Below are 27,934 nucleotides of genomic sequence, written 5' to 3'. Positions count from 1 at the left end.
GAATTCAGTCAGTACTGTATGCACAATGGTGCACAGCCATATCGGGAAGTAGCAATCTTTGACACCCTGTCGTACAGTGATCTCGTTAATGGTTCCTTGTCGTATTAAAAATATTCTTCAAAATTTAGTTTGGGAAGTATCGATGATAAATGTTCATATTCATCTATATTTTTCATGTGACTAACTACTAACGTCAAAGGAATGTTTCACAATTTTCTATGTGTTTAGGTCTGAAGGAAAGCAGAACCTGTCCGTTGTGATTGACGAGTAGAACTGAAAGACTGCTATGGTTTCATTCGGATGTTATATTTGAACAACTTTAAAAACTTGCAAGGACTGACGTTTTGATCCTTCCGCGATGTCGTTTCGTTTCGTTTTAAATCGTGTAATTCCTTTTCGAAAGTCCCATCAAGATGGCTGCCCCCACAGATGTAAGCATGAAAATATTATCTGCTAACGTGAAACTTATGGTGGACATTATTTAGGTTCAGAGACAGAGTGCTAGTGTCTTGCTTTATATACCAATTAACATATTTGACAGTTGTCGACAACCAAGGGGTCATTTTTTTTCTCATTTGCGTTTGGTCGAGTCATGTGTTATACGCGTCATCTGTTTTCGTGGCATTAACAGCTCGGTGGATATGTTTGGTAGAATGCAGTTTACCGGGCTCAGCACTCACTATAGTGCTCCCGCTGTCTCGCTATATCTCTTATTGAAGTTACTACCTCACGCTCAATTGATCCCTTCTGTAGAGGCAAACAACACAAAAGTCTTTACGATCCTAAGGGTTGTGGGTTGGGTTTTGGCTCCCAGGTAAAAGTTCCACCGGTATCCGCCTCACCCCCATACCCCTTCCCTTTTTTACATGGAATATTTTCACCTTCCCCGGCGTAATATTCCAACACTAAAATAAGGTTCATTAATTTTTTTTATACCTCTTCTAGTTTACTGAATGTATATCCCAGTGTTAGGGGTTTTCGACGGTATAAGACAAAAAACATAATTTTTATCTTTAATATCATTTTAAGTTTTGATTTTGCTAACCATGAGCGATAAAGGTATATTCATCTATTTCACAAAAAAGTATCATGTGTTTCCAACAAAAGTAGCGTTTATAGCATCATATCGGCGAAACTACAGTCGCTTGTCACATCCGGGTATTTTTGTATGTGTTTTCGACGGTGAGCCATACTTTTCCCTCCGCACTGTGAGAGAGTGTTTTGATCATGTGGTTTCCTGTTTCATACATAACCTGTCACTAGCAGACGACTGATCTTGTTGAATTTTGCTTGCTATTTTTTGTTATACAGGCAATTGATTTTGCATCTGAAGTGGTATTAACGATCGAGGGTAAATAATATTGTTGTTTATTTGCTCTTTACATAACTTAATTTCTTGATTTCAATGGTCAATAAAACGTCTCATGACGGGAACTGGGCATCCGCCCTACCGATGAAACTGTGTGTGCACTCCGATCGCGCACGATTTCCACGGTATAGCGCTGGCAATGCAATCGTCGAAGTCACCAGAACATTGAATTCAGCTCGCTTTGGGATATAAAAAAGGGGAGTGCGGTTGGAACTCTCTCCATTAGGGTTTGGAAATTGGAGCTACAGTTTGGCACCTTTATGATTCTAAGGGTTAGGGTTTGGCACGTCACTAATTAGCTTACTAATTCAGTTATCCGTTGAAGTGTGTTTGAGCCCTGTCAACACTAAATTATCTGAAAGAGTGTGTCTGGTAAAGTGCAGTCCTCCCGATATGTTTTTCATTGGTTTAACCATATTTTTATTTTGCCAAAAGCATGCAGGAACCTGGATAGGCGAACAAGCCTATGCTTCAGAACATTACTCCAGTAGCTGGATACATAAATGAAATAGTTTGACAACAAAAGAATAAAACTGAAACCACATAACATACATGACTGAGTATTGAATATATTTATTATGATGTTGGCTTTGCGTAGTAACGAAATGTACTGCTGCTGAAATTCAAGTTTATGAAGCTTGTCTTACAAGCTACATATATGAATATATGTAAATAGTTGATCACAGGAATGTCTGGTCCAGACTTAATTATTTACAGACTGTCGCCGTATAGCTGGAATATTGCAGATTGCGGTGTTAAACTGAACTCACTTGCTCACTGGTAAACACTTGGATGATATATGTCGATTATATCTGTCTGTATTTAGATCTCTACAGCAGAGCTTGAGCCAACAGTAGATGATCTGACAAAATCTAGTCCCAAAATTTAAATCAAAGTAATTTTGAGGTTTTGTTGGGTTCAGCATGGTTTTAAACTGATTCAGGGAAATATCATGCTTGGTGAAAATGATTGAGAATATCTTTGCGCACTACATTTAACAGTTTGAATGGAAATACTATTTCTAAGATAGTAGTTGCTTCATTCAAATACTCTGCATGGACATCACATCACATCATACATGTTTTACAGTTGCACATACTATGCTGACAGTGTCTTGACCATTTGCCTTGAGAGGTTACGCTGGTTATTACACTATGCCGACTGTTTGTTTTTGTCTTTTCTTCTTGCCAACAAGGGCTCAGGAGTCAGGTTTGCACCCAATGATTTTTTCAAGATTCACTAATTGGGTTTAGATTGATGTGAAAAAACAAAAGTGAGAGCCACAATGCATGGTTGTCTGTTGACTACAGGACCCATTGCAGCTCTCAGCAAATGTGAAGAAACCCAGCTTTTATAACAAGGCTTATTGAATATGTTGTAGTAGACATGTGATTCACAAAACAGTGTTTTGACTGTCTGGAGTATACTGTGTAGCATTAAAGATATTTGTACACAACCATCAACACATAATGTTAAAACATGTACATGTAACTGGAAGCGGCTTCTAGATTTGACAGAGACACTTCTCCATTACTTACAAGTTGCATCTGTATTTCAGCTGGAGCTGTTGACATCAACCACAGCAGAGACAACACTGATTGCAGGAACCTTGGTAGACATTGGCTGCTGTCCTCGGTGTGTTCTGCGATATCTCGGGGAGAAAAAACCGTGGGTGTACAAAGCAAATCAAGAGGTGATCTTATATCATTGTGAAGAGAGTGAGAGTGCCGGAAAAACAGTATGTGAACCAGAAAATTGTGATATTTGCCTGCTTGTGATTTGGTATCATTAATATCACTCCTTCTTCGGGACAGCCAAAGGTCAAATTAGCATGATTAGTTTAATGATATTTTATAGATGGGACCCAATGATAATGAATCTAAATGTGTGAATCTAAAAGGCAAGTTATCATGCTTTCTGGCCAAACTGATCATCAGGATTACTGTATGTCTGAAGCATTATACATTCAATCATAGATAGTTTGCTTGCCAGGGATGTTTGTGTGAAGTTTGTGTCTTCAGAACAGTCCAAATGTGTAGGTAATTGGCAATTTTCATATCAGTTTTGGTGGAAATGTAGAACTCTGTGTCTCCAATCATTCTCCAAGCTTACCCCAGCTGGACTACAATGAGTACCAATCAACTACAGCCCCATTGTTTATCATGTGTGTATACAACAGGGTAGATATTGTTTCTGTCAGTCAACCAAGTGACCACAACGGTCCATCTTGTGTCTGTTGAAAATAAAAACCATGATGCCGTGATTTCTGTTAGCAGGAAGAGCAAGAAAGGCCATTGTCATTACGTGATACTATGATTTCTGTTAGCAAGAAGAGCAAGAGAGGCCATTGTCATTACGTGATACTATGATTTCTGTTAGCAAGAAGAGCACGAGAGGTCATTGTCATTATGTGATGCCGTGATTTCTGTTAGCAGGAAGATCATTATGTGATGCTGTGATTTCTGTTAGCAGGAAGAGCAAGAAAGGCCATCGTCATTATGTGATGCCATGATTTCTGTTAGCAGGAAGAGCAAGAGAGGCCGTTGTCATTACGTGATGCCATGATTTCCATTAGCAAGAAGAGCAAGAGAGTCTATCGTCATTACATGATACCATGATTTCCATTAGCAAGAAGAGCACGAGAGGCCATTGTCATTACGTGATGCCATGATTTCCATTAGCAAGAAGAGCACGAGAGGCCATTGTCATTACGTGATGCCATGATTTCCATTAGCAAGAAGAGCACGAGAGGCCATTGTCATTACGTGATGCCATGATTTCCATTAGCAAGAAGAGCACGAGAGGCCATTGTCATTACGTGATGCCATGATTTCCATTAGCAAGAAGAGCACGAGAGGCCATTGTCATTACGTGATGCCATCTGTTAATCTGTTAAGTCTGTTAAAATGTTTTCCCTGATGCTGTGGGAGCTAACTTTTGTCGTGGGATTAATCACTGGAATCTCATTCAGGTGCATCTTACAAAGCCGCAGCTTTTCTTAAAATGCTCAGTCATCCAGAAACATACCTATTGACATATTTGATATGATCACTGGCGATGGTATAGGTGTGCATGTTCCAACTGGATGAAAACGTACTGTAATCACATATGGTGTGGCTTGGTCAGGTCCTGTTTATGTTGTATGTGGGATATGTCAGTGGGATTATCACAGACCACATAGTTTCTTACCATGCCTATGATGATGACGCCCAGCCCCTGAAAGCATTTCATCTGTCAGATCTCTTCACATCTCTTCAGCAAATATGCTTGAACTCAATGACACATAAATAGAAGCAGTTCTCATTGATGCAAATCAACGAGAACCTAGGCAATGTCAAAACCAACATGTTACCATGGTTACAGTAGCAGACATCACTTTCCGTATTCCCCGTGTTATCATTCTATGCCTAAGAATAGATGTTTTGGGTTTGTTTGTTTTTTATAGAAAGCCTACCCTGACCCTAACGTAATATTAAATTTAAACTCCAAACTTAAACCCTAACCCTTAGAAACAAGCATGATAAATAGAGTACCTTTCAAGGAGGGGTTACGGGTCAAGGATTTGGGTGTATACATGGACTCTTCCTTGACTCTGGATGCTTGTGTTAACTGTTTGAGCAGGAACTGTTACTTTTACCTCAGATCTGTTGGTAACATAGTCTGAGCTCCTGCACTTGTATGTTTCCACATGCAGCTTGCTCTCATTAGTCTCAAACACACAAAATCGACTGGTCATCCTGTCCTACAAAATGAAATCCTTTGCATACCACATGTTCACTCACTCCCTGTGAAACTCTCTCCCTTATGCCATTAAAAGCTCTGGCGCAACTGATATTCGTAACTACAGGCTTAAAACCCACCTGTTTCAGCTTATTACTAATAGTTTCAGCAGTGAGTACTCCAGAGTAAATATTCAGAAGCGCGTTGTGCATTCCTTATGGTGTTGAATAGGCACATTATAAATGTGCAGTTATTATCATATTGTGGCTCACGTTAAACATGAATGAATCAAATGTTGCAGGACCTGCAGAAGCTTGTGTGCCTTCTGTGTGAAGAGGAGGAACTGAGCCGTAGTGGAACTCTTCCCTGTCCAGTATGTCTGGGCATCCTAGAAGATTTCTGCTGCACAGACTTTCTACAGAAGGTGAGAGGTTACACCATTCAGTCGGAGCTAGAAACAGTACTCATTTCCCATGTTTGTCATGCTAGGGGTCAGTTCTGGCAAGAATAGGTTCTAGTACCCATGTTTGTCTCTCTAGGGCTCAGGTGTGGTAAGAATGGGTATTCAGTGCCTGTTGACATTTCTCAATTGTACAAACTCTAGAAGTACCAAAAAGATGTTCTTTTGGACAACTTTACCACATGGCAGTGTCAAAAGGCTGATGTCTGACATCTACTTGTGTCTAACATCATTGATTTCAGATCTGTCTGAGGGAAATTTCTGGTGCCTCTATATGTGATATTGCTGGAATATTGCTGAAAGTAGCATAAAATACACTCACTCATTCTTTTGCAGATCAAGGAGTGTGTGGACAAGAATGGCTTTGAGTTCATCAATTATCAGTGCTCACTTTCACTGCCAGTCTCCAACATACTCAGAGAGGTAAGGAACATCAGGAACATCACTTCTTATCCTCACATGAAACGTTAATGGCAAACAGAAATTTGTATTAACCTCTGTGTAAATTAGGACAGAAACATTACTTGTTGAACAAGTTAAGGTATCTGTGTTACCAAAGCCCAAAAGCTTCATTTAGATACCCCTGAAGATCCGGTGTAGCAGCCCAGAAGAACCCCCTACCGATAACTCCTGCTTGTTGGGTCTGGACCCTGCTTGTTGGGTCTGGACCCTGCTTGTTGGGTCTGGACCCTGCTTGTTGGGTCTGGACCCTGCTTGTTGGGTCTGGACCCTGCTTGTTGTTAGAGGCGACCAACGGGATGGGGTGGTCAGGCTTGCTGACTTAGTTGACATATCATTTTATCTCTGTATGCTCATGATGTTGATCATAGGATTGTCTGGTCCAGACTCGATTAGTTACAGACCGCTGCCATATACCTGTAGTATTGCTGAGAGCCGAATAAAATTATACTCACTCCCTCACTCATACATTTAGAATTTGTGGTATCCTGAAAAGGGGAATGACCAGTGGATTCATTCTGTGTAAAAAATACAGGATTATTGTGATTGTAAGCTTGTACCTATGTGTATGTCAAGGAATTTCAGTAATACATGGGATGATGCTCCAGTAATAATAATTGGTGCACAGCAAACCATGCTGGTTGGAAGATACAAGCACATGGATTGGCTGAGAGCCAGTAACTGGTATTTTGTGTGTCATTGTGGGAAAGTGCCTGTTGATAAACAAACTCCCAGCTAAGTCATATTTTGTTAAGTTACACAAATATGTGATGCAGAATGGGTGATCATCTAGCAAAAGCGTATGATATATGATAATTGGATTCAAAGAATTGTCAGAGTACTCTATAATCATAGTTATCATGTTTGATGTTTCCTGACCCCATGGATAATATCAGTGAGAATGCTACTTTGTACTTTCGTGGACTTTCAGTGGTAGCTGGCAAATAGTACAGCATCTCAGTATTATTTTAATTTTGTCTGACATGAGTTACTGTCTCTTTGAAAAATATGCATGCCTTAACTCCAGTGAGAAGCCTTCATTCATTCATCCTATACAAGAAGTATAGATTGTGTTGATATCCATGGCATCAGGAACTATGGTAACCATGGTAACACAAATCAAATAGTAATACAATCCTGCAAGGATTACACAGTGCCATTTGGAAAGTTGTCAAATGTAACCTGTGTCATATTTGGAATTACGCTTTCTTTACAAAGAAAGTACAAATCCTAGTACTTTTTTGGTTGAGTCCCATCCGGGACATGTGTAACATATGTCATATTTGGAATTACAATTTCTTTGTAAAGTACAAATTATAGTGCTTTTTTGGTTGAGTCCTATTCGGGATTCACACCCACACCCTCAGTGTCACTCAACTAATCACCAGCACATAAAGTCAGCCACCAAACCCAGATGTTAGAATTCAAGTTGAGCAGTTTCATTTTCTATAAAAATTTGTTAAGAAACTTGAAACCCCAATCAAGTAAACATTAACTCAATGAAGCTGCAAGCCTGCACCTACACAATACAAAAAATTAAAACAACACAAAATTTTAATAAAAAGAAATAACCGTCATTAAATATTGATAGTCACATACTCTATCAATGCATCAATAGTTTTTCGTTTACCATTGATTTATTGCTATTGGAGACTCAACTATTGCAATCCATCAATAGTTTGATGCATTGTTACAGCCCTAGTTGTTTGTGATGATGGTGTCTATGGGAAACAGTTGAGACTGTGTCCATGTTGATGGGATTTGATGCACTGCACACCAATAATGGTACTACCTTTCCTTTCAGCATGCTCTTACGTTACACCTCGGGAACAAATTTGAGTAAGTTTTTGTCATGATATGTTATAAATGTATTGAATTGTAAACTTAGTGACACACCTCACATTCTGAAAGAATGTTCTGGATTAGTTTGTGAAACGGCAGGTTGACCTGCATTTTAGAATCTGTCTGCTGTGATATCACAAGACTAGACCCGTGAAGATCCTGGTCAGAATTGACCTGGTCAGCATCTCATGCTTGTCCTAAGAGGCATCTAATGAGATTGGGTAGTCAGACTCACTGACTTGGTTGCCATGTCATTGGTTCTCAGCTGCATAAATCAATGCCCATACTGTTGATCACTGGATTCAGTGGATTGTTTGGTCCCGATTCAATTATTTACAGACCACATTTACAGAGTTTTGTCCCTTTGATGTGCCAGAAACCTCGGATAATATGTTCAAATCAGCATCATGCTAATATTCATGTGGCCTACAGAAGTCAGTGTGCTGTGATATGCTTGTAAAGGTATAGCTGCATATGTTACACACTGTGCTATGTCCGAGAGTAAACTGAGACGCCCTCATACTTTTTTATTGTGTATGCTGTATTATGGATGGTACAAAGCATCTACAAAGTCATGTTTTTCAAAATCCAGTTTCGCATATCGTGGTTTGGATGATGAAGCTATCCCTTCAGTGAAGGATGTCTGGAAGTGGTTCTCTGGTCCAGAGCTGTCTCGGATATTAGGGTCTTCATTCCAGCTCAAAGTGAGTACTACATGAGCAGAATCAATTTTCATTACCATCGTACCAGTGTTGTCATGGAAAATGGGATCGTCATTCCAGCCCAAAGGGAGTTGCTCATATACAGAATTGATCTCTGTTATCTGTGTAGATTATAAAACCAGAAGTACTTTCACCTAAAAACATGCAACTTGATTGAATAACAGCCTAGATCATGTTGTAACTATTTCACCTTATGAAGTTGAGTCTCAGGTTATACAGAAATTAGTGTTTGCTGATTCAAACACGAATTAGCCCAGCATTCCCAACATGCTTTTAGACCCCCTCCATGAATATCTGTCCAGAAGAAAGTGGTTGGTGGTCAATCCCAAGACATGTACTTCTGTTTGCAGAAAGGCAATAGTCTTGAAAATGACATTAACCTTCAATGCTGCAGGCTTCAGTTGACCACACTTCACATGTATTGATGTTTCTTACATAAAACAATATTCATTCAGTCAAATTTGTGATTATTTGCAGAGTCAGTTTGATATATCAGTCAACTTCGCCCATGATGATGCAGAGAAAGAATGTAACTTCCTGTAAGTATATAATCCCATTTCACACGGTGTGATCTTAGGGGTTCCTCATTACCACCTACGAGTAGTTTAGAAACTGCTTACACCACATACTGAAATGGAACATTAAACATATATAAAGTGAAGATAATCAATCTGTAGCATACATTAACAGATGGAAGTATCAACACTGTGATTTTATGACAGTGATAGGCCATGTATACAGTTCCTCTCCATGTCAGTGCTCAAAGCGCTTTCTGCACTCAAGTTAAAACTGTATACAGACGATTAAAAGTCACTTGTAGCGGAGAAATAGATGAGTCTGCTTTGTGATTTGAATGTACTTAGATGATTTTAATTTGATTTGGAGAGAGTTCCACAGAGGAGCTGCTGCATTTGGAAAAGGTTCTTGAGCCAAATGATTTTCGATTATAACTCAGGACAGCAAGTAACAGGTGTTTTGATGAGCATAGAGTTCTTTCTGTAGAGTAGTGTGTCAGAAGGTACTAGAAGGTTTTCAAGGTAGGAAAATCCTGAGTTTTAGAAAGATTGATAGGGGGCAGAATCGTTAAGTCAGTCGTTTTATTTCAGTTTGTTTAAATCTTGTATAGCAAGTATTAGTCTTTTGAATGCTAGTATATATGTAACATGCACTCAGTGAAATCTGTATTGCTGTGTGAGATATTGTCGCCTAATATATCATGTAACTAAGAGTGAGTGAGTAAGATTTTATGCCACTTTTAGGAATATTCCAGCAATATCACAGTGAGGGACATGAGAAATCTGTTTACACATTGTGCCCGTAAGGGGAATCAAACCCGGGTATTTCTCATGACGAGCAAATGCTTTAAACCAGTTGGATGCCCCGCTGCCCCTGAAACTAAGAAGATCAATGATAAGTGCAACTTGCAAGTATACTGTTGAAACTACCAACTATATTACAGCATGCCAAGGAATGATTCTGTTAAAAATGTATCGGTGGAGGTCATGTTAAATAGATTTTACGAAACCAGATCCCTTCATACGCAATATGGAAAAACTACTATTAATAGGATATGGCGAATCAGCAGCCTTTGAAATGTCTGCCTGTTCGACCACCTGGGACGTACCTCACTTTTCATATTGTCGTTGTAGAGGACAGTTGTCTTTTTAAGAGGCTCTCATACGTGAGACGAAGCTTACAATTCTGAAGATAATGAGTGAGAAAACTACCAAATCTGTATGTATGGTTCCTTTTTTAATGCATGGGCCTTCTTAGGAATTCGTAAGGCACACTTTTTCATTCATGAAATGTTGTAACTTTGCGTGGTGGTCGTGACCTTCAGCCATGTGGCTGACAAGATGGCGGTCGGCACACACCTTGTGGTTATTTTTTCCCAGCCTTGTCTAGTACATTTAGGCATGGTTATAAGATACTAGAGGATATATGTATACATATCCCGCTTTTTTACATGTTTGCCTATTATCCATATTTTAGGTAAATAGCTTTATTATTTAACAGTTAAATATCGCCCGTGTGTATTATTGTTTCTGTTGAATATTCATGTGTTTGGGATTAACAGGCCTTGCTATTAGTCATAGCACGGTTCTGTTTTTTCTAGTTCAAGACATGCGGTTCTTGTAGCGCTACACTTCCCCCGCAGGATGGGCATCTTTTATGCCTTAGGTGTCTAGCAGAAGATGCTTACGATGAAGAAGGATGTGAGATCTGCCAAGCGTTTTCCCCTCGGGCTCGGAAAACAAGGCACGCTGACCCAATATTTTACAGGTCCTTAATCCAGGCAGGGTGGAATATTTGGGCCCAAGAGCCGCCATCAAAGAAAAGTAAAAAAGAGTCCAAAAAGGGTTCGTCTTCGGCTTCAGTTTCGGGGTAGGGGAAAGCTCTAAGCCAGCGAAGAGTACTTCGATACCCCCCACTGCGGTGGCGTCTACCTCCACACTCCGTCTAGGGTGTTCGGTCCATAGTGTCGGGCCGCTCGGCTCTTCTCGAGCCTCTCTCCCTCACAGACATTCTCGACCAATCCCCTGGAGCTGTCTCTCGATGATAGATTGGAGATGTCGCTATTGGGAGGTCGAGGAAACCATGGAGGAGGGTGAGGATCGGGGTGGGCCGAGCGAGGCATCATTCTTGTTAGGCGCTTCGTTGAGGCAAGTTTGGGAGCGCATAGCTTCCGTCTTACCTCAGGTCATTCTTATCTCGGCGGCACCTGACCCCACGGAGTTCCGGCTCCCGGGCGAGGAGTTCGCCCCAGCCAAAGCGGTGGATACTTGGCTTCTTATCCTCCCTTCAATTTTAGCCGAGGCCATTAATCCCCTTCTTACAGGTGCTCGGTCATGCTTCAATCTTCCCGAATTAGACCGTCGTTACCTTTTGTTGGATCTGAGTTTATACAACCCTCCAGTGGTCGATGATTGCATATATGCATTGGTCGCCCTGGGGGGTTTGTCGGGTAGCTCCTTGGCCTCAGATAAACAGGGCCGTCGGCTACCACCCTTCACGTCAAACGTTACTGCTCTCAAATTGGCATACCGGTCATTTGAAGAGTATCCTAACGTGGCTCAGTGTCTCAAGGTGACTATTCCCGTTGCATACACCTCAGTGTTGCAACGTCATCTTGTAGATGGCGGCGGAGATGAGGCGGAGGGCGTCTCCAATACTCTCGCGCAACAACTTACAGAGGTACAGTCGCATCTGGCACGGGACTCGATCAGGTCCTCGGCGTGCCAGATATGTCTGCCGTTATGGGCCTCTGTAGGCTGTGGCTGTCTGTGGCATGTTATTTGCCAGCCACTCAGCAAGCTCTTTTTTCACTGTCCTTCCGGATGGGGTCCACCCTCTTTCCGGGAGCGGCAACTGTTGTCCGGGAGGCAGCGGAGGCTGTTTCTACGTTCAAGGACTCTAAGCCCTTGCTAGAACAGCCTCTCACATCTCGTGCACGGCCCTCGGTTCTTACCCCCGCTTATCTTCGGCTCTGGCCAAGGACTCTGGTAAGTGGGCACAGCCCTTGCAGGGGCGGAAGGGTAAGGGTAGGGGCAAGGGCAAGGCTGCGGCGCCCCAGGAGCCTTTTCCTAGGCAGGGGAAGTCGGCCCCAGCTTCCCATTAAGCTGTCCTCCGGAGCCCTTGCATGTGAACCCTAATCAAGCAGTCTGAGTACTGCCGACATCGGAAATTCATTGCCTCCTGCCAAATCTCCCTGTGGGTGCCACCTTTCTCGATTCCTGTCAGAATGGGAAAAGGTGATTTCCAATCCCTGGGTCCTATGCACACTCAGGGACAGCCTCTTACCACAGTGGAAATGAGATCCACCTCCCTTTTCCGGGATCCATCGCACTCCCGTGCTGGTAGTTCCGGAGAAAGCCAAGGTGCTCCGTGCTGAGATCCAGTCTTTACTGGACAAGGCGGCCATCAAGGTAGTTCCGATGGGACAGGAGCAAGAGGGATTTTATTCCACTTATTTCCTGGTCACCAAGAAGGATGGAGGGCTCTCTGGCCTATTCTCAATCTAAAAGGCCTGAACAACATGCTGCAGGTACCTTCATTCAAGATGGAGACACTAAGGTTGGTGCTCTCATCTGTAGAAAGAGGCGATTGGTTCACGTCCATTGACCTCAAGGATGCGTACCTGCATGTTCCAATGCATCCCGAGATCTGGAAGCACCTTCGGTTTTCCGTCGACGAGGTATGCTATCAGTTTCGGGTGCTTCCCTTCGGCATCACTACAGCTCCGAGGGTGTTCACCAAACTTATGTTAATCTCGGCGCAAGTGGCCAGGTCACAGGGCAGGTGCTGCCACCCTTACCTGTACGATTGGCTCTTATGGGCACTTGCTGCTCACTTGAGTCGAGATGCAACATTCGCGGTGATGTGTATTCTCACCAGGTTGGGCTGGATTATCAATCTCAAGAAGTCAGACCTAGTTCCCACACAGGATCAGGTCTTCTTAGGCACACGGTTCGACACAGCGAGAGGCTTAGTCAGAGAGTTGTTTTACAATTTCTTGAGTCCTCTTCGTCTTCGGCTCAGGTTTAGCTCCAGTTGCTAGGCAACATGGTGGCGACAGTGGACATTGTTTGGAGAGCGCGCTTGAGGATGCGACCCATTCAGTAAGCCTTGGCGCGGTTGTGGTCCCATGCCCAGAGTTATGAGACTATTCTCCACACTCCAGAGTGGTTACTTCCTCATTTACGGTGGTGGACAGTGATAGGGAATCTATCCAAGGGCTTGCCCCTGGACACTCCCTCACCAAATCTCTCAATTCAGACAGACGCTTCCCTCACAGGATGGGAGGGTGTACTGGGCGTTCAGTGAGTTTCGGGTCAATGGCTACAGCGCGAAACACGCCTGCACATCAATATGCTTGAATTGAGAGCTGTCCGGCTAGTGTTCCAACACTTTCAGGAGATGGTTCATGGCTGTGTGGTGCGTCTAGAGATGGACAACCAGACGGCAATGACCTATATCCTTAAACAGGGCGGTACGGTATCTCTGTCCCTCCTCGAGGAGGCATGCCACTTTCTGCTGTGGTGCGACCGGTTCAATGTTCGGATGTGTCCGGTTTATCTCCCCGGAGTGGACAATGTTTGAGCAGACGCGCTCTCTCGACGTGACCTGGCCCCACATGAATGGATGTGGCATCGGGAGATATTCGGGATCATCTCCCAGTTGTTGGGGTCATTCCAGGTGGATCTGTTTGATTCTGGGGGGATGAACCAGATTCCTGTGTTTTGCTCTCGGATACTGGATCCGAGGGCCATCGCCCGGGACGCTTTCCAACTCGATTGGACAGGCAGGGTACTGTGGGCGTTTCCGCCTCTACCACTGATTCTCAGGGTCCTCTCGCAGCTTGCCACCCAACCAGCTCGACAGCTTGTGCTCCTTACACCACTTTGGTGGTCTCAAGGCTGGTTTCCAGTAATGATAAGGTTTCTGGCTCTGCCTCCTGTCCTATTACCCTTTCGACCGGACTTACTATCCCAGAACGGAGCGCTGCACCCGAATCCCAGGATTCAGTGGGGGGCTTGGCTGCTATCCTGGATCGCCTCCAAGCGATTCCTGCACCAGTTGTGAACACAATTCCAGCAGGTTTGGATGGGATCCGTCCAACTGTCCGGTGGACTGTCCGTGGGACTTGTCAGTCGTTCTTGACTGGCTGTCTGGTCCTCTTTTTCACGAGCTGTCTCTTTCTCTCCAGCTGTTAACGTGGAAGGCTGCCTTTCTTGTGGCGGTGACGTCAGGCAGGCGGGTGAGCAATATTCATGCAATGTCAGCAGATCCTGCTCTGACCATCTTTCACAAAGACAGGGTCAGTATTAGGCTGCCGGATTCTTACCATCCTAAGATCGCAGGCACTTTTTCTGTTACAGCACCTATCGAGCTACCTATGCTAATGCAGCCTCCCTCGTCCGGTACCTCTCTTTGACGCGCTCACGTCTTAGATGTCCGTAAGACTCTCAGAGCTTATATCAAACGAACTGCTGATATCCGTAAGGATAAACAGTTGTTCTGCTGTTATGGCGGGGGGAGAGCTGGTCTGCCGGTAAACAAGCAAACCGTATCTAGGTGGCTTGTCTCTGCCATTTGTATGGTGTACACTCATAAAGGGTTAACAATCCCTAATGGGTTAAAGGCTCATTCAGTTAAGGCAGTGGCCACATCACAGGCTTATGCGGCGGCTCTGACCATTGAGAAGATCTGCTCAGAGGCTATTTGGAGCCGGCCGAGCTCGTTCATACGTCACTACCAGTTGGACAAACATTCACGGGAGCGTGCTCGGTTTGGCCATGCAGTTCTCATCAGTGGACAGGGTCGTGATTCCCCAAGCTGAATGAGCTTTGAGATCTTGACCTTGTATATAATCATATATTCATGGTGGTGGGTTTCACGAAACCATATTTTATTGGTGATGGGTACTTACTGGTGGTTGTATGATTCTTATATAAAAAGAAACATACGTTTTTTCACTTTAGTATCGACATATGCTATTGTTCATTCTGCCTTGTTATTCTCGGCACTGCTTCACTGGTTTGGGGGAATATTGTCAGTGTAGAGAATGAGGTGTGGCCATATGTCCATCGCCGTTGAGTTCGATTGGCTCTTTCGATCCTAACTTGCCACGCCGCCCGCCTGATTGACATCAGCGGCTTGGTGATTGGGTAAGTGTATTTCTCTATCTCTCGCAGCTTTGGCAGTGTATGAGAGTGTGTAGGATACACGTTAGCAGACAGAATGACGCTCCCGACTCATGTTCGTTGGGAGTCTGTCTTATGCTATACATGTACCCCAAGGAGGACTTCTTCTGAAAAAGAATTATACAAACCTGTAGAGGTTATGAATTCTTTGAAGAATGTCCTCCTTGGGGTACAGCCACCCGCCTCCCCACATTCTGTCTGACGAGTTCAGCATGAAAAGTAAGGTACGAGCTAGACGGCGAGAGTTACCTGATCTTGGCTGTTAGGGGGGCCAGGTAAGGGTGGTCTCACAAGACAAAAACGAGTTTTTGTTTTGTAAAATATTTATTCAATATTGTTACAATACAGGGGTCAGGTAAGGGTGGTCTCACAAGACAAAAACGAGTTTTTGTTTTGTAAAATATTTATTCAATATTGTTACAACTGTTGTAGGCATTTTAAAATGGACATTTTAATGCTATATATGTACCCCAAGGAGGACATTCTTCAAAGAATTCATAACCTTTTCAGGTTTGTATAAATTCCAGTTGGATTACAAATTGCGCTGCTTGTCAAACCTAAATTACTTAGACAGGTAAGTTTTGGTCAGGGCTGGCAAGTTTTACGTCCTATGATCTGGCGGACTAGTTTGTGAATTTCATACCGATATCAAATGTTAATGTTTGTAGATTTTATTGCCAGTTATCTGTACTAAATCTTGACAAATTGTGTCATAATAACATAGGGACACTCTGTGGATATTGTTGACCATTGTGAACATATCACAGTGTATGAAACTCCTGAAAGTTTCAGCCACACCACAGGACTGGTTAGATGTAAAACACCTCCCAGCCCTGACCAAAACTTACCTGTCCACAAAATATCTTGATATACAATAACACATATAAATCTGAACCAAACTATTGGAAGAGTGAATTTGAGAATCTGGCAGGCTGTTTTGCAAATATCTGGTCCTGGGCGATTGGGCAGGCAGGTGTACTGAATGCTGCATATAAACTGTTTTGTTACATGTGTCTATTCTTCTCTTTATGATATTTTCCAGCCTTGATGTTCAGCCTCATGTTTTCCGAAGACGCAAAATGAAAAAGGTAATTATTGTACAGACAGTTATGTGGGAGTGACGATGACTGTGATTCTTCTTGTTATGGGTGCATTTGATGAGCAGAGTTGTGTCCCTTTGCATGCCAGGATCCTGTAATTATGGTTTTGAATCTCAGATTCACCGTTGTTTATGACATTAAGCATTCATTTCATAAGCCAGTTGATTTTGTTGATGTTTCTGATGTTCAGTAAGAAGTGGCTTTTATCTGTCCTCTCTGATATGTTACTCAGTGCTCCAGATAAGTTATTCGAGCTAAACTGCCATAACCTCATTATTTTCTAGATCCTTGCATACACGTAATGGTTTGGGATAGAGAACATTGACAATGGGCCAATTTCAGGATTATTTTCTGAATTTAGAATGGGCCACTGCCCTTGTACTAATAGTAACCTTCAAAATTTTAATTGGACATTTTTTATTTTGATATGCAAAATGGCCACTGGCCCCTGCCTTTCCTAATCCCTGCACATAAAGAAATTTCACATGTTAAAATAGTCTAACAACATAGTGCGTGACTTTTCAAATGTATCTCCTAAGGATACTGCAATGAAGAATGTATGTATCACTGTGATAAATCGGGCAGTGTGGTAGTCTAGTGGTTACAGCGTTTAGTCATCATGCCAAAGACCTGGGTTTGATTCCCCACATGAGTAGAATGTGTAAAGCCCATTTAAGGTGTCCCCAACTGTGATATTGCTGGAATATTGCTAAAAGCGGTGTAATACTAGACTCAGTCACTCACTCTGTTGAGGGTAAGTGACTTGTAACACTTTGGGCATGGCAAAAACATTCTGACTAGAATTTATCTGAAACAGGAGAGAAATGGAACTATTATAAAGAAGATGCACACATCAGTTTAAAAGACCAAGTAGACTGGATTCAAGAGTGTTACATTACTGCATTCCCCTCAAAATTCTTCGTATCTAATGTGAGTGTTAGGATGTTAATTACAACTATCACATGAATCTCTATGTTCATGATTTTAAATCGCCAACAAGTTGTGTTTCAAATTTGGATTCACCAAATTTTACATGATTATGTATTTTATCTTTATTTCCTCTAATTACCACACAGTTTGACTTCGAGACATTCACAAGAACAAACGTGGCCAAAGCTGTTCGAGAAATCAGTGATGGAAAATTCCAAGAGTAAGTACTGACTGAATATTTTGGACTGGAACTGGTAACATATGGTGATTAATGGGCTAGCCAGTTGTTTTGTTGCTTCGTTGTTTTAAACAGCACATGGCTATATGAGCCCTTTGTATGGTGGTCTACTTCAGCTTTTGGTGACACACAACCTGGTTTCTATATTGTCCTGTATTAAAAGTTTCAATGCTTACATGCTAGTTTTATGTTTCTATCTGTGATAACGTAATTCTTTGTTTCTTGACAGATTTTTTTTATCCTTTATTTATCATTTAAATATATATTGTTATAGTCACAATTTGGCTGCAGTATTGCCGATGTGACTGTAAATCTTAACTCACTCAATCCAGCTGTATGATTGTTGTTTGTAAATAATCTTGTATGGACCAAGCAATCCAGTGATAGATATTATGCGCAATCTGTGCAACTGTGAGAAGATGCATCAATCAAGCTGTTGGTCACCTTTTACAAGCATGGGTTTTCTGAAGGCAAATGGCAACTCGCATCTTCATTGGTTTCATGCCATAATTCATATGATGTTGCCATCCCATCCCGGGGATGTTTCAGGATCTGCATGTTCAGATAAACGGGTCATTCATAGTTAAAGTTATGATGAATAATTGAAATAATGAACAATGATGCAAAGTAGCTATCATCCACATTAGAAGAGTAAATTTTCTAAAATAATCAACCAAAACTCAACACATTGACATCAGCTACCTGCAGTGCATTTGGTGTATGGTCTACAAGTTACTACCCATGAAGGTGTGGGTTAGAATTAATCTTCATTATTAACCCATGCTTGTCGAAGGAGCGAAGGGGGTGACTAATGGGACTGGAGGTAATTTTTGTTGACTCATGTCATTGTATCCCAATATCATAGATCGATGCTCATGCTGTTGATCACTGGATTGTCTGGTCCACTTGATTGTTTACAGACTGCAGGCACATAGCTGGAATACTGCTGAATGCAGCATAAAACTAAACTTCACTCACTCACTCACTCCTACAAGGTACATGCCTCAGAAGGGATGAAACAGATTGTAACCGATGTATCAATACATGACGTTTGAGACTGAGTGTTGTTTTTGTGGTGTCCCCCTTCAGGTGCTACACATGTCCCCCTGCCCGGCCAGCCAGCAAGTGTCATTATCAACTGGGATGCTCACATGAATCCGTCTTTATAGCAGGTAACTTGTTGCAGTGTTGTTGGAGTGATGATGATAAGAACACTACGTGCAAGGATGAAACTGGTTGATGAAAGAAAGATGGTCTAGTTTCCTTGGTGTATAAATGCTCTTCATCTACTTTCTAAGTGTAGTTTGACTGATTAGGCAGATACAACAAATACAGTCGGAATCTGAGCCAGACGCCATGGATTGTTGATGGTGGCCGCAAGTCCGAGACGTCAGTTCAGGAACTGCTGTGTGGGATCATCCTTGACAGGTTCAAGCCAACAGGTACAGATGCACTAACCATATAGAGCTATTCAAAGGGCAGTGACCTCAACTCACTGGTGTACCCTATTAGTTAATAAGTTCGTTTGTCACACCGAAGACCTGGGTTCAATTCCTCACATGGGTACAATGTGTGAAGCCCATTTCTGGTGATATTGCTGGAATATTCAAAAAGCAGCATAAAACTAAACTAACTCACTCACTCACTCACTCACTCACTCACTCACTCACTCAGCATTGTACTGTTTGATGAAGGTACATGCATTAAGACACTATGGATGCAAACATAGACCAGATTATACTCAAGACCGTACACTACATGACCTATGTATATTTTGCATGCAGATCACAAGTTGTCATCATCAGGAAGAGAAGATGTGGATGTCCGGATGTTGGGAACAGGTGAGTGTGCAGGCTGGAAGATCCATCTATACTGTATATGGTAGTTGCCTTACAGTTCATGATCCATATGTACATTGCACCCCTAAGTCGATTTGCTGATCAATGATCCATATATACCCTGTGCCCTTTAGTCAACCTGCTGATCAATGATCGATATATACCCTGTAAACCCTTAGTTGACTTGCTGATCGATGATGCATACGTACCAGTTGCCAGTAGTCACCTTGCTGATCAATGATCGATATGTGCCCTGCACCCAGTAATCACTTTGCTGATTGATGATCCATATGTACCCAGCACCCCATAGTCAACTTGCTGATCGATGATCCATATGTTCCCAGCACCCCATAGTCAACTTGCTGATCGATGATCCATATGTTCCCAGCACCCCATAGTCAACTTGCTGATCGATGATCCATATCTACCCTGTACCCCTTAATCAAAAAGCTGATCGATCATCCATATGAACTATGCCCCATATATTAAGGTTCAGGTACTGTTAAGAGGGCGTTACTGTGATCATCAGGCATCAAGTATTTATCACACTTTATTGTTTCTGCTAGGTCGACCTTTTGTTGTGGAACTCATCAACCCACATGTTGTGAAGTTCACAGCTGAAGACTTAAAGACAATTCAAGAGGTAGGGACACATTCCTTTACACATGCTTTTATTTCTTAGATTACAATTTATTTTCTTTGCCTAAAATGCACAGAAGGTGTCTCTGTGAAAAAACAAAATTATTTTCAACTTCAATGAACTCTAAGTGACCTCTGTATATGTTGACATTCTCTTTTTGTAAACAGGACACCAACAGCCTGACCAAGGATGTGGCAATATCGGACTTGCAGATTGTATCCAGGTAGGATTTAGACTATGGTAAATCTGGTGAATAGTGCAAAAATGGAACTATAGTTTGAAAATGTGAATGATCATTTAGTAAGCTGCATGTCAGGCATGCACAAGGGACATTCTCCAGTGATATCACCAGCATCAAGCGTTGCTTTTCACTTCAGACACCACTGTGGTCTAATGATCTGTTTGTTTGTTCAGTGGTGCACTCAGCTATATTCAAGCTGTATGGCTGCAGTGTGTAAATACTCGAGTCTTGACAAGGCAGCCCAATGATCAACAGCATGGGCATCAATCTACTCAGTGGGGATACGATGACAACCATGTCAGCCAGTCTGACCACCCGATCCCGTTAGTCACATCTTATGACAAGCATGGGTTGCTGAAGATCAGTTCTAACCCAGATCTTCATGGGTTTCCTGAACATAAATATATGCAATTTCAGCTTTGTTTCTGTCTTCTCTGCTTGTTTTGACCTGTGAAGGTCCGTTGTAGGACAGGTCTTCAGCAACCCATGCTTGCCATAAAAGGTTAGTATGCTTGTCGGAAGAGGCGACTAACGAGATCAGGTGGTCAGGCTCACTGACTTGGTTGACAAGGTTACAGCCCGGGAAAGCCACATTTAGATAATTAGTAGCTGATTTTGGTGTGGCTCTCGCGGTAATAGTTACGGTCATGTGATTACAGAATTTGGCTTTCGTGGGGTATGTTGTCAACACAGACCGGACGGTGCTTATAACTACCGCAGTAAACACAACAAATATCGTTGTCTCATTCTCTTTCTTCATTTAGATTACAGTGTTTGGGCTCATTTGAAATAATAATGAAATAATAATGAAATAATAAAATAAATACTAATAAATAAACAAATAATTATGATTTGATCAGCTGTGTGCTTATAGCCACTGTAATAGTCACTTCACTTCACTGAAATCACTTCATTGCAGATGCAGAAGGTCTCCCACATGGTCTGCATACGTTATCTCATTGAGACTCTGGTTTAATAGCTGCTGCTTCAAAGATGCTATACGTGCATCTATTGCACGATATCTCCTTCGACGTGAAGGTTCTTTGGGCTGATGTGAAAGTCTGAGTATGGTGACCTCTGTGAGGGACTGTTCCCGTTGGAAGAGCTGGATTACTTCGAAAATGTTCGGATGGGACTTTTTTCAAAAGTTTCTTGATTTTGTTGTGCCATCCTTCCAAATGATTATTCGTTCGGTGCCCTTGATTTTCAAAGTGATTCCAGATTTTTGGAATGAAAGCCTGGCCTTCAACCCAGCTTGTGGTTACGTAGTCCATGAAGGCAGTGACCTTAGGACTTGCAGGAGATTCCGCAACGGCATCGAGCCACACGTCTTCTATCTTGTCACAGGGCACCAGGGGCAAGGCAGCAGCTCGTCGCACCAACTTCTTGACTTCCCCATCTTCTTTGTAGTCACTAACCAGGCCTTCTTTCTGTACCCTCCTCCATATGCATTGCGTATAGTGAAAGAAGCACCCTCTCACAGAAGCAGCTGGAAATACACCTCTCACTGCATTGTGAGCTGAACGTTCAAAGTCCAGTTGATCGCCCCCTTCCGTCTTTGCATGCTTGTCTTCAAGGTTGATTTTGGGTCGACTCTCAGGAAGGCGGGGCAAGGTCTTGTGTCTTTGACGATACAGAATGGTGTTCAGTGACTTGAATGATGGGATCTGCTTCAGCATGTCGTCTGAGATGATGTCGTTCTGATGCAGTCTTGAGATCTCCTCGCCATAAATAGTAGGTATGGGAGTCGTCTCTGTCCTTGCTCTCTCCATCAGTCTTGCTTTGAAGGCGTCGACTTGAAACTCGAAGGGAAGTGGGTCGTGGGAGTGTCCAAAAATCTCTATGGCATAGAGTATCTCGCCCTCAGTTGTGAGCCTGGCAGTACATTCCCTCACAACGCAAGACCAGTACCTTTTCCCCTGGCGACTACTTCTGCACCGAAACTTGAAGCATTTGTGCATTTGCCATGATTGTGACACTTAGTGAGCGCAATGTCACTTATATATCTTATTTCTAACAGGATATTCTCAATGTCAATTAAGAACACGTTTGATCTCTAACTCGTTACATACTTTCAGTAGGATGTTTTCATTTGAAATTACCCATGACTCAATGTCAATTAAGAAAATGTTTGATCTCTAACTCATTACTTACTCCCAACAGGATATTTTCATTTGAAATCACCCATACCGAGACGCTCTAAAAAAAAAAGACAGGACGCTCTTTTACAGCTAATGGTAATCGGATTAGGTAATTAAGGTCCAGAGTAGGTGAAATGCAATCAACCGTAAATGTGGCTCTCGCGGTATATGTCATTTTTGAAATGTGGCTTTCCTGGGGTGACACCTTGACACGTCATCAGTTCCCACTTAAGCAGATCGATGCTCATGCTGTTGATCATTGTATTGTCTGGTCCAGACTCGATTATTTACAGACCACTGCCATATAGGTGGAATACTGCTGAGTGCGGGATAAAACTAAACTCACACACTCACTTTGTCATGTTTTAAGAGCATTTTCATAATGTAATTTTTCATGGCTGAAGGATCTCCCAACCCTATTTTCATCAGTTTTAGGGAAAGAAATATTCATTTGGCTCCAGTTGTTTTCCAAGCATATCACCATGATCACACCTGCACAAATTTTAGTGCTTACTTTGTGACTTTTATTAAAGACTTGGGTTCAATTCATCACATTGGTACAGTGTGTGAAGCCCTTTCTGGTGTCCCTGCCATGATATTGCTGGAATACTGCTAAAAGCAGTGTAAAACCAAACTCACTCACTCACTAATTCATTCACACCAAACAAACATGAGTTTGCACTCATAGAGTCCACGTATCCCTCAGTGCTACAGATGTCATTTGAGAAAAAAGTCCATGAGATTTCTTATTATGAGAGATAACATCTGTGATGAGACATGTGAAATATTTGCTTTATTTGTTGGAGGGGCTGTGGGGTAGTTTAATGGTTAAAGTGGCCGTTCATCATGCAAAAGACCAGGATTCCATTCTCCACATGGGAACAATGTGTGAAACCCATTTCTGGTGTCCCCCTCCATGATATTGCTGGAATATTGCTGAAAGCTGGGTGAAACCATATGCACTTACTCATTTGTTGGTGTCCAATAATGTTCTAAACTGTTGCATGAAGGGAGGACACAGCAAACTTGAAGGAAGGCGAGATTGAAAAGTCCAAGTCGTACAGCGCCCTCTGCTGGTCTGAGACCGAGCTACAACAGGAGCAGCTTGACAAGCTGAAAGAATTAACGGTACAAACAGGATAAAGGATGCTTTAGACATTCTGATTTTTTAACATATACTCACTGTCTTTATTGAGAGATCAGGCAATAAAAGACTCACTGTCTTTATTGAGAGATCAGGCAATAAAAGACGAAAGTATCACTATAATGAAACATTTTCAACATCCATGGATGCAATTCAGTTGCATCTAGAAAGAACCATTTTATGCCAACATTGACTGTCATTAATTGCATTGGTTGCTGTCATGTTTGGGGTTTGGTACTGCAGGGGGATATAGTCAACATCTAGTCTGTCTGTCATTAGTCATCTTGTTTCCAGACCTTAACTCAAAGCCTTCATTATTTTTCCATAAAAGTGGTGTATATATGAAACAGAACCTAAGGTGATGCCTTTTGCTATGTTCAGAGTTTTCTCATTTATATTTTTCTCAGTTTCGATGGAAACAATTTGAGCTTAGTCTCAAAAAGGGTGGGTGGGTTTTGTTTCCGGAGCACAACTCCCAAAAAGTTCCATATCTTTCAACAGGACTCGGCAGATAAATGAGACAGATCCCAGAGTGGTGCATTATGCTATTTGCTGGTTTTTAACATCTATATTTTTCATGATTTCCATGGATTTAGACTTAGACTGTAAAAGAATCAAGTTGGATTTCAAGTAACTGTCAGGTGATTTGTTCTTACGAATATGTGGGGACTTCGGTGATCTGTCATCTTCTGATCACTTTTGTTTATCATCTTCAGTTCATATTTCCAGTTTGAAATATCATTAAACATATCACAGTGGTGTAGGCATAAACAGCTTGTTCTTCTGCTGTTAAATCACACTGACGACATATTCGAATGTAACGACACATGTTGACACACGTCTTATGTTTTGGCACACTACATACATTGTCACCTGTTAATAATGATGCTGAATTATATACTTTCTTTCTGATTTCAGGACGTAAAACTGGATCAGAAGACACCAATAAGAGTACTACACAGGTAAAGCCCTAAGATCTTAACCCTTTGTTGTATAAGGAAAGAAAACGGATCAGATGGTCAGGCTCAAGACTTGATGGTGTAGGATGTGATAGTTTTATCAGTCTTTTGATTGTTCTGTCTAGATTTGATTATCAACATGTCACTGGTTCATAAAGGAATTGATGATGATTTTGATGGAGAAGCATGTACAAGGCGAATGATCTCCCTAATGTTTTGTACAAAATAAGTGACCCACTATCATATCATGTACAAAATCAATGACACCCGCAACCCCCAATTTTTAATTTTAAGCATAGTTTGAAATTATTTTAGTGTATAAAATTGCTGACCCCCTGATGTACGTACATATGTACAAAACTGATTACCCACGCACGCACACACGCTCACACCAGCTATTGATTATGAACAGTCACTAAATAGCTTGAATATTGATATTAAGGCATTTAACAACAAACAAGCAAGTATTTATCCATCGTTAAGGTTTTGATGTTGAGCTTATCCAAGATGTAAATCACTTGACAAAGAAGTTGGCTTCTATGATTGAGATTACATTGTTCACAGAAACAAACAGCTCTGTTGCTAATCCTTGCAAAAAGATCACTTTGGAGGTCCATTGTCCTGTTTCACAAAGTATGGGTAACTAGTGGTGTACATGTATCTTAAAGTGTGGTTGTGAACTTTTCAGCTCTACAATTGTAATAGGTCAATACTGGGTCAGTGGTGGTAGGGTAGCCAAGTGGATTAAGCCTTTTCTCCTCACCCTTAAGATCGGGGTTCGATTCCTCACATGGGTACAGTGTGTGAAGCCTATTTCTGGAATATTGCTAAATGAGCGTAAAACCACACTCACTCCCTCACTTACTGTGCTGGTTCCAGTGAAATCTAGTTATGAGGAAATAGCTAAATGGCATTTTGTCTTGTTCCAGACGTCCTTTAGCCTGTCGTGAGAGGGTGATACACAACATGCATGCTGTGAAGGTAAACAAACACCACTTCCGACTGTATCTCTCCACACAAGCTGGGACGTATCCTTGAGGAAGTCACACACTAAACTAAGAATCGAAGAACTACTTTCTCATTTTCATTATTAAATGTGGGTAGAACTGTATCTGACACAAGGTGTTCAGTCAAATACTGATATATGTTAGTATGATGTTGCTGGTATCGAGAGCCACAGAGCCTTGGGACATTTTGGTCTCAAATGGGAAAACCGTTCAAAATCTTTCAACGAAACTTGGTATATATATCAAACAGATTTTGAATTGGTGCCTTTTGCTATTTGCAGATATTTCGTAATTTAGATTTTTCATGATTTCCATGTGGAAATGATTTGGACTTAGTTGGACTTCAAGTAACTGTCAGATGATTTATTCTTTCAAATTATTTGGGGGAGGGGGATTTGTCATCTTATGATGACTTGTTTATATTTTGACATCCCACCCATCTTCCCCATATAGTTTTTGCAATTAAACCTCCCACCCAATCCTCCTCTATGGTAAATCACAAGTGCCTCAAGACTGACCAGTTCATAGATACACATGTATCACCACCATCTTGTTGCTTGTGAAGAAACATTAGTACTGTATTCAATATGTTGTAAGTATTATATTCTGCTTAACTTCAGATATTAATTTTAAAAAATGAAAGAACTGCCTTTCCTCTATAATATTCCTTAGTAGCCTGCAGGTATATCAAGGAATTCGTCCATGGGGACTTTGGCCGAACCACTCCAAATCTGTCCACTCTTCTTGGGGTGGAATGTGATATCCTGGAACTGGATGTGGAGGTAATATTCTGTAGAACATATATCTTTTACTGCGAGTTGCCATGGTTGCACATTCACGGCATGGCAGCTATCAGATGTACTCCAACTTACTCCTTTGTGTTGAAATTGATGTACCATGAATACCAAAGATAAACATTTATTAATGAAGCACCTGTGTGTGTGCTTGATGTGTTGTAAGCTGGTTAAGATATACCTTAGTATGGTGGAACTAACCCCTTTTGACACATACCTATGCTTGAGATTACTTTTTGTTTTCTTTTAATGATCTTTCATTGAGATCATGGATGTCTCAGCTATCTGAGCGCCTCACTTTGCATTACTTTTGGCATTACTACACAGTTTGGAACGCAGAATACAGTGCTCACAGGGTTTAATGATGGTTTGGCCCAGTTCAGTGTCCTAATTCAGTATAAAGGCCAATGGTCCATTATACAAAAAAAATCATTAGAATGACAGATGGGAATATCTGGGAAATAGAGCCTCCTTAACAAACTTTGCCACAGTTGTTAATCGGTGTCTCAGCATTCTACTGATGATCACCATACCCATGACCCTGGGTTTCACCGTCAGAAACCTTGATCACCTGATGCCATGGTTTATCTGTTATACTGTACAGATAAACATAAAACCAAACTCATTCATTCACTGAGAATTTGCAGGTAATTCCTGCATTCATCATAATTCCATCACAGTCCCCTAAAATTCGTAACTTGAGCAAACACACCCTTTTTTGCCAATAACATTACATATTTGCACTCTTCTGTTCCAGGCTGTGAATGTTGAATGGCCACCTCGACTATCTTGATGGCACCAGAGTCACCTGTGATATGAAAGACATTTCTGCAAATACTGTTTTTACTGCATCTGTTGTATTTGTGTTGACCAGGATTCAGGAAACATGGAATGACTCACTCCACTGGGATTTCTTTATAACCTCCCCTCAGGTTGTATGAATCACCTGTGACTGTCCTTGATCAACATTCCACTGTGCTTCAAATCTCAACACATTTTGATTGTTCTATTTAGTATGGCCTATGACTGTTTTCTCTTTAAAGGTTTTATTGTGGGGTGTATTTGAATGTTTAAATTTTAGGAAAAAGGTTAGTTATGAATGCATCAAATAACAGCAGATAAGAATACTATGAATGCAACATGCAAACATGGATGACCATTTAAGTTGTAATCCCTGAAGGATCAAGCTCCATTCAAAGGCCGGAAGATATCTGTCAAGATGAAGTTGGGTTTTTTTTCTTCGACAGACAATTACAGTGCTATGGCCACTACATATTTCCACAGAATAACTGTAGAAAAATATCATGGGCAGAAAAGTTCTGAAAAACTTAGAATATTGTAACCCTCCCCCTGTCATTGAACTGCAGTTGAAATAAGCAACATCAATATCAATACCTCAAATGAAATTTTGTCCTGAAAAGTCAAGTGCTTGAGAACTTAAGGAAACCGGATGATATATGAGAGATAGGCTGGGGATCTTTCCATGTTATTTTCAGTTCTATTATGAGATAACACTTGTCTAATATTCCATTTGTTGACCATTCATGATCATAATCAATTTGACTCCACTGTTGTTAATGTGTAAGAAATAAATGAGTCAATTCATTTCAGGACATATCACCTGAA

General features: G+C 41.6%; 1 protein-coding gene across 1 annotated transcript; it reads left to right on the top strand.

The window, feature by feature from the left end:
* Nucleotides 1–373: 373 nt before the first annotated feature.
* Nucleotides 374–27,934, top strand: LOC137294806 (tRNA pseudouridine synthase Pus10-like). Its single transcript, XM_067825922.1, has 19 exons — nucleotides 374–431; nucleotides 2,928–3,062; nucleotides 5,391–5,513; nucleotides 5,886–5,972; nucleotides 7,813–7,847; nucleotides 8,443–8,554; nucleotides 9,050–9,111; nucleotides 16,319–16,364; nucleotides 17,453–17,526; nucleotides 18,634–18,716; nucleotides 18,861–18,986; nucleotides 19,329–19,385; nucleotides 19,949–20,025; nucleotides 20,190–20,245; nucleotides 23,415–23,532; nucleotides 24,467–24,510; nucleotides 25,437–25,535; nucleotides 26,197–26,296; nucleotides 27,066–27,934. The coding sequence occupies exons 1-19, from the start codon at nucleotides 414–416 to the stop codon at nucleotides 27,099–27,101; spliced, it is 1,488 nt and encodes a 495-aa protein (XP_067682023.1). The 5' UTR covers nucleotides 374–413; the 3' UTR covers nucleotides 27,102–27,934.

This window comes from Haliotis asinina, chromosome 8, assembly GCF_037392515.1.
Source record: "Haliotis asinina isolate JCU_RB_2024 chromosome 8, JCU_Hal_asi_v2, whole genome shotgun sequence".
Taxonomy (NCBI): Eukaryota; Metazoa; Mollusca; class Gastropoda; order Lepetellida; family Haliotidae; genus Haliotis; species Haliotis asinina.
The sequence above is the reverse complement of the archived record's forward strand: the minus strand, read 5'-3'. Positions and strand labels throughout refer to the sequence as shown.

Coding starts and splice junctions, on each gene's coding strand:
- LOC137294806 (XM_067825922.1), top strand. Junction 8,555..9,049: donor GGTCTTCATTCCAGCTCAAA/GTGAGTACTACA, acceptor GATTATTTGCAG/AGTCAGTTTGATATATCAGT. Junction 17,527..18,633: donor AGTGATGGAAAATTCCAAGA/GTAAGTACTGAC, acceptor GTCCCCCTTCAG/GTGCTACACATGTCCCCCTG.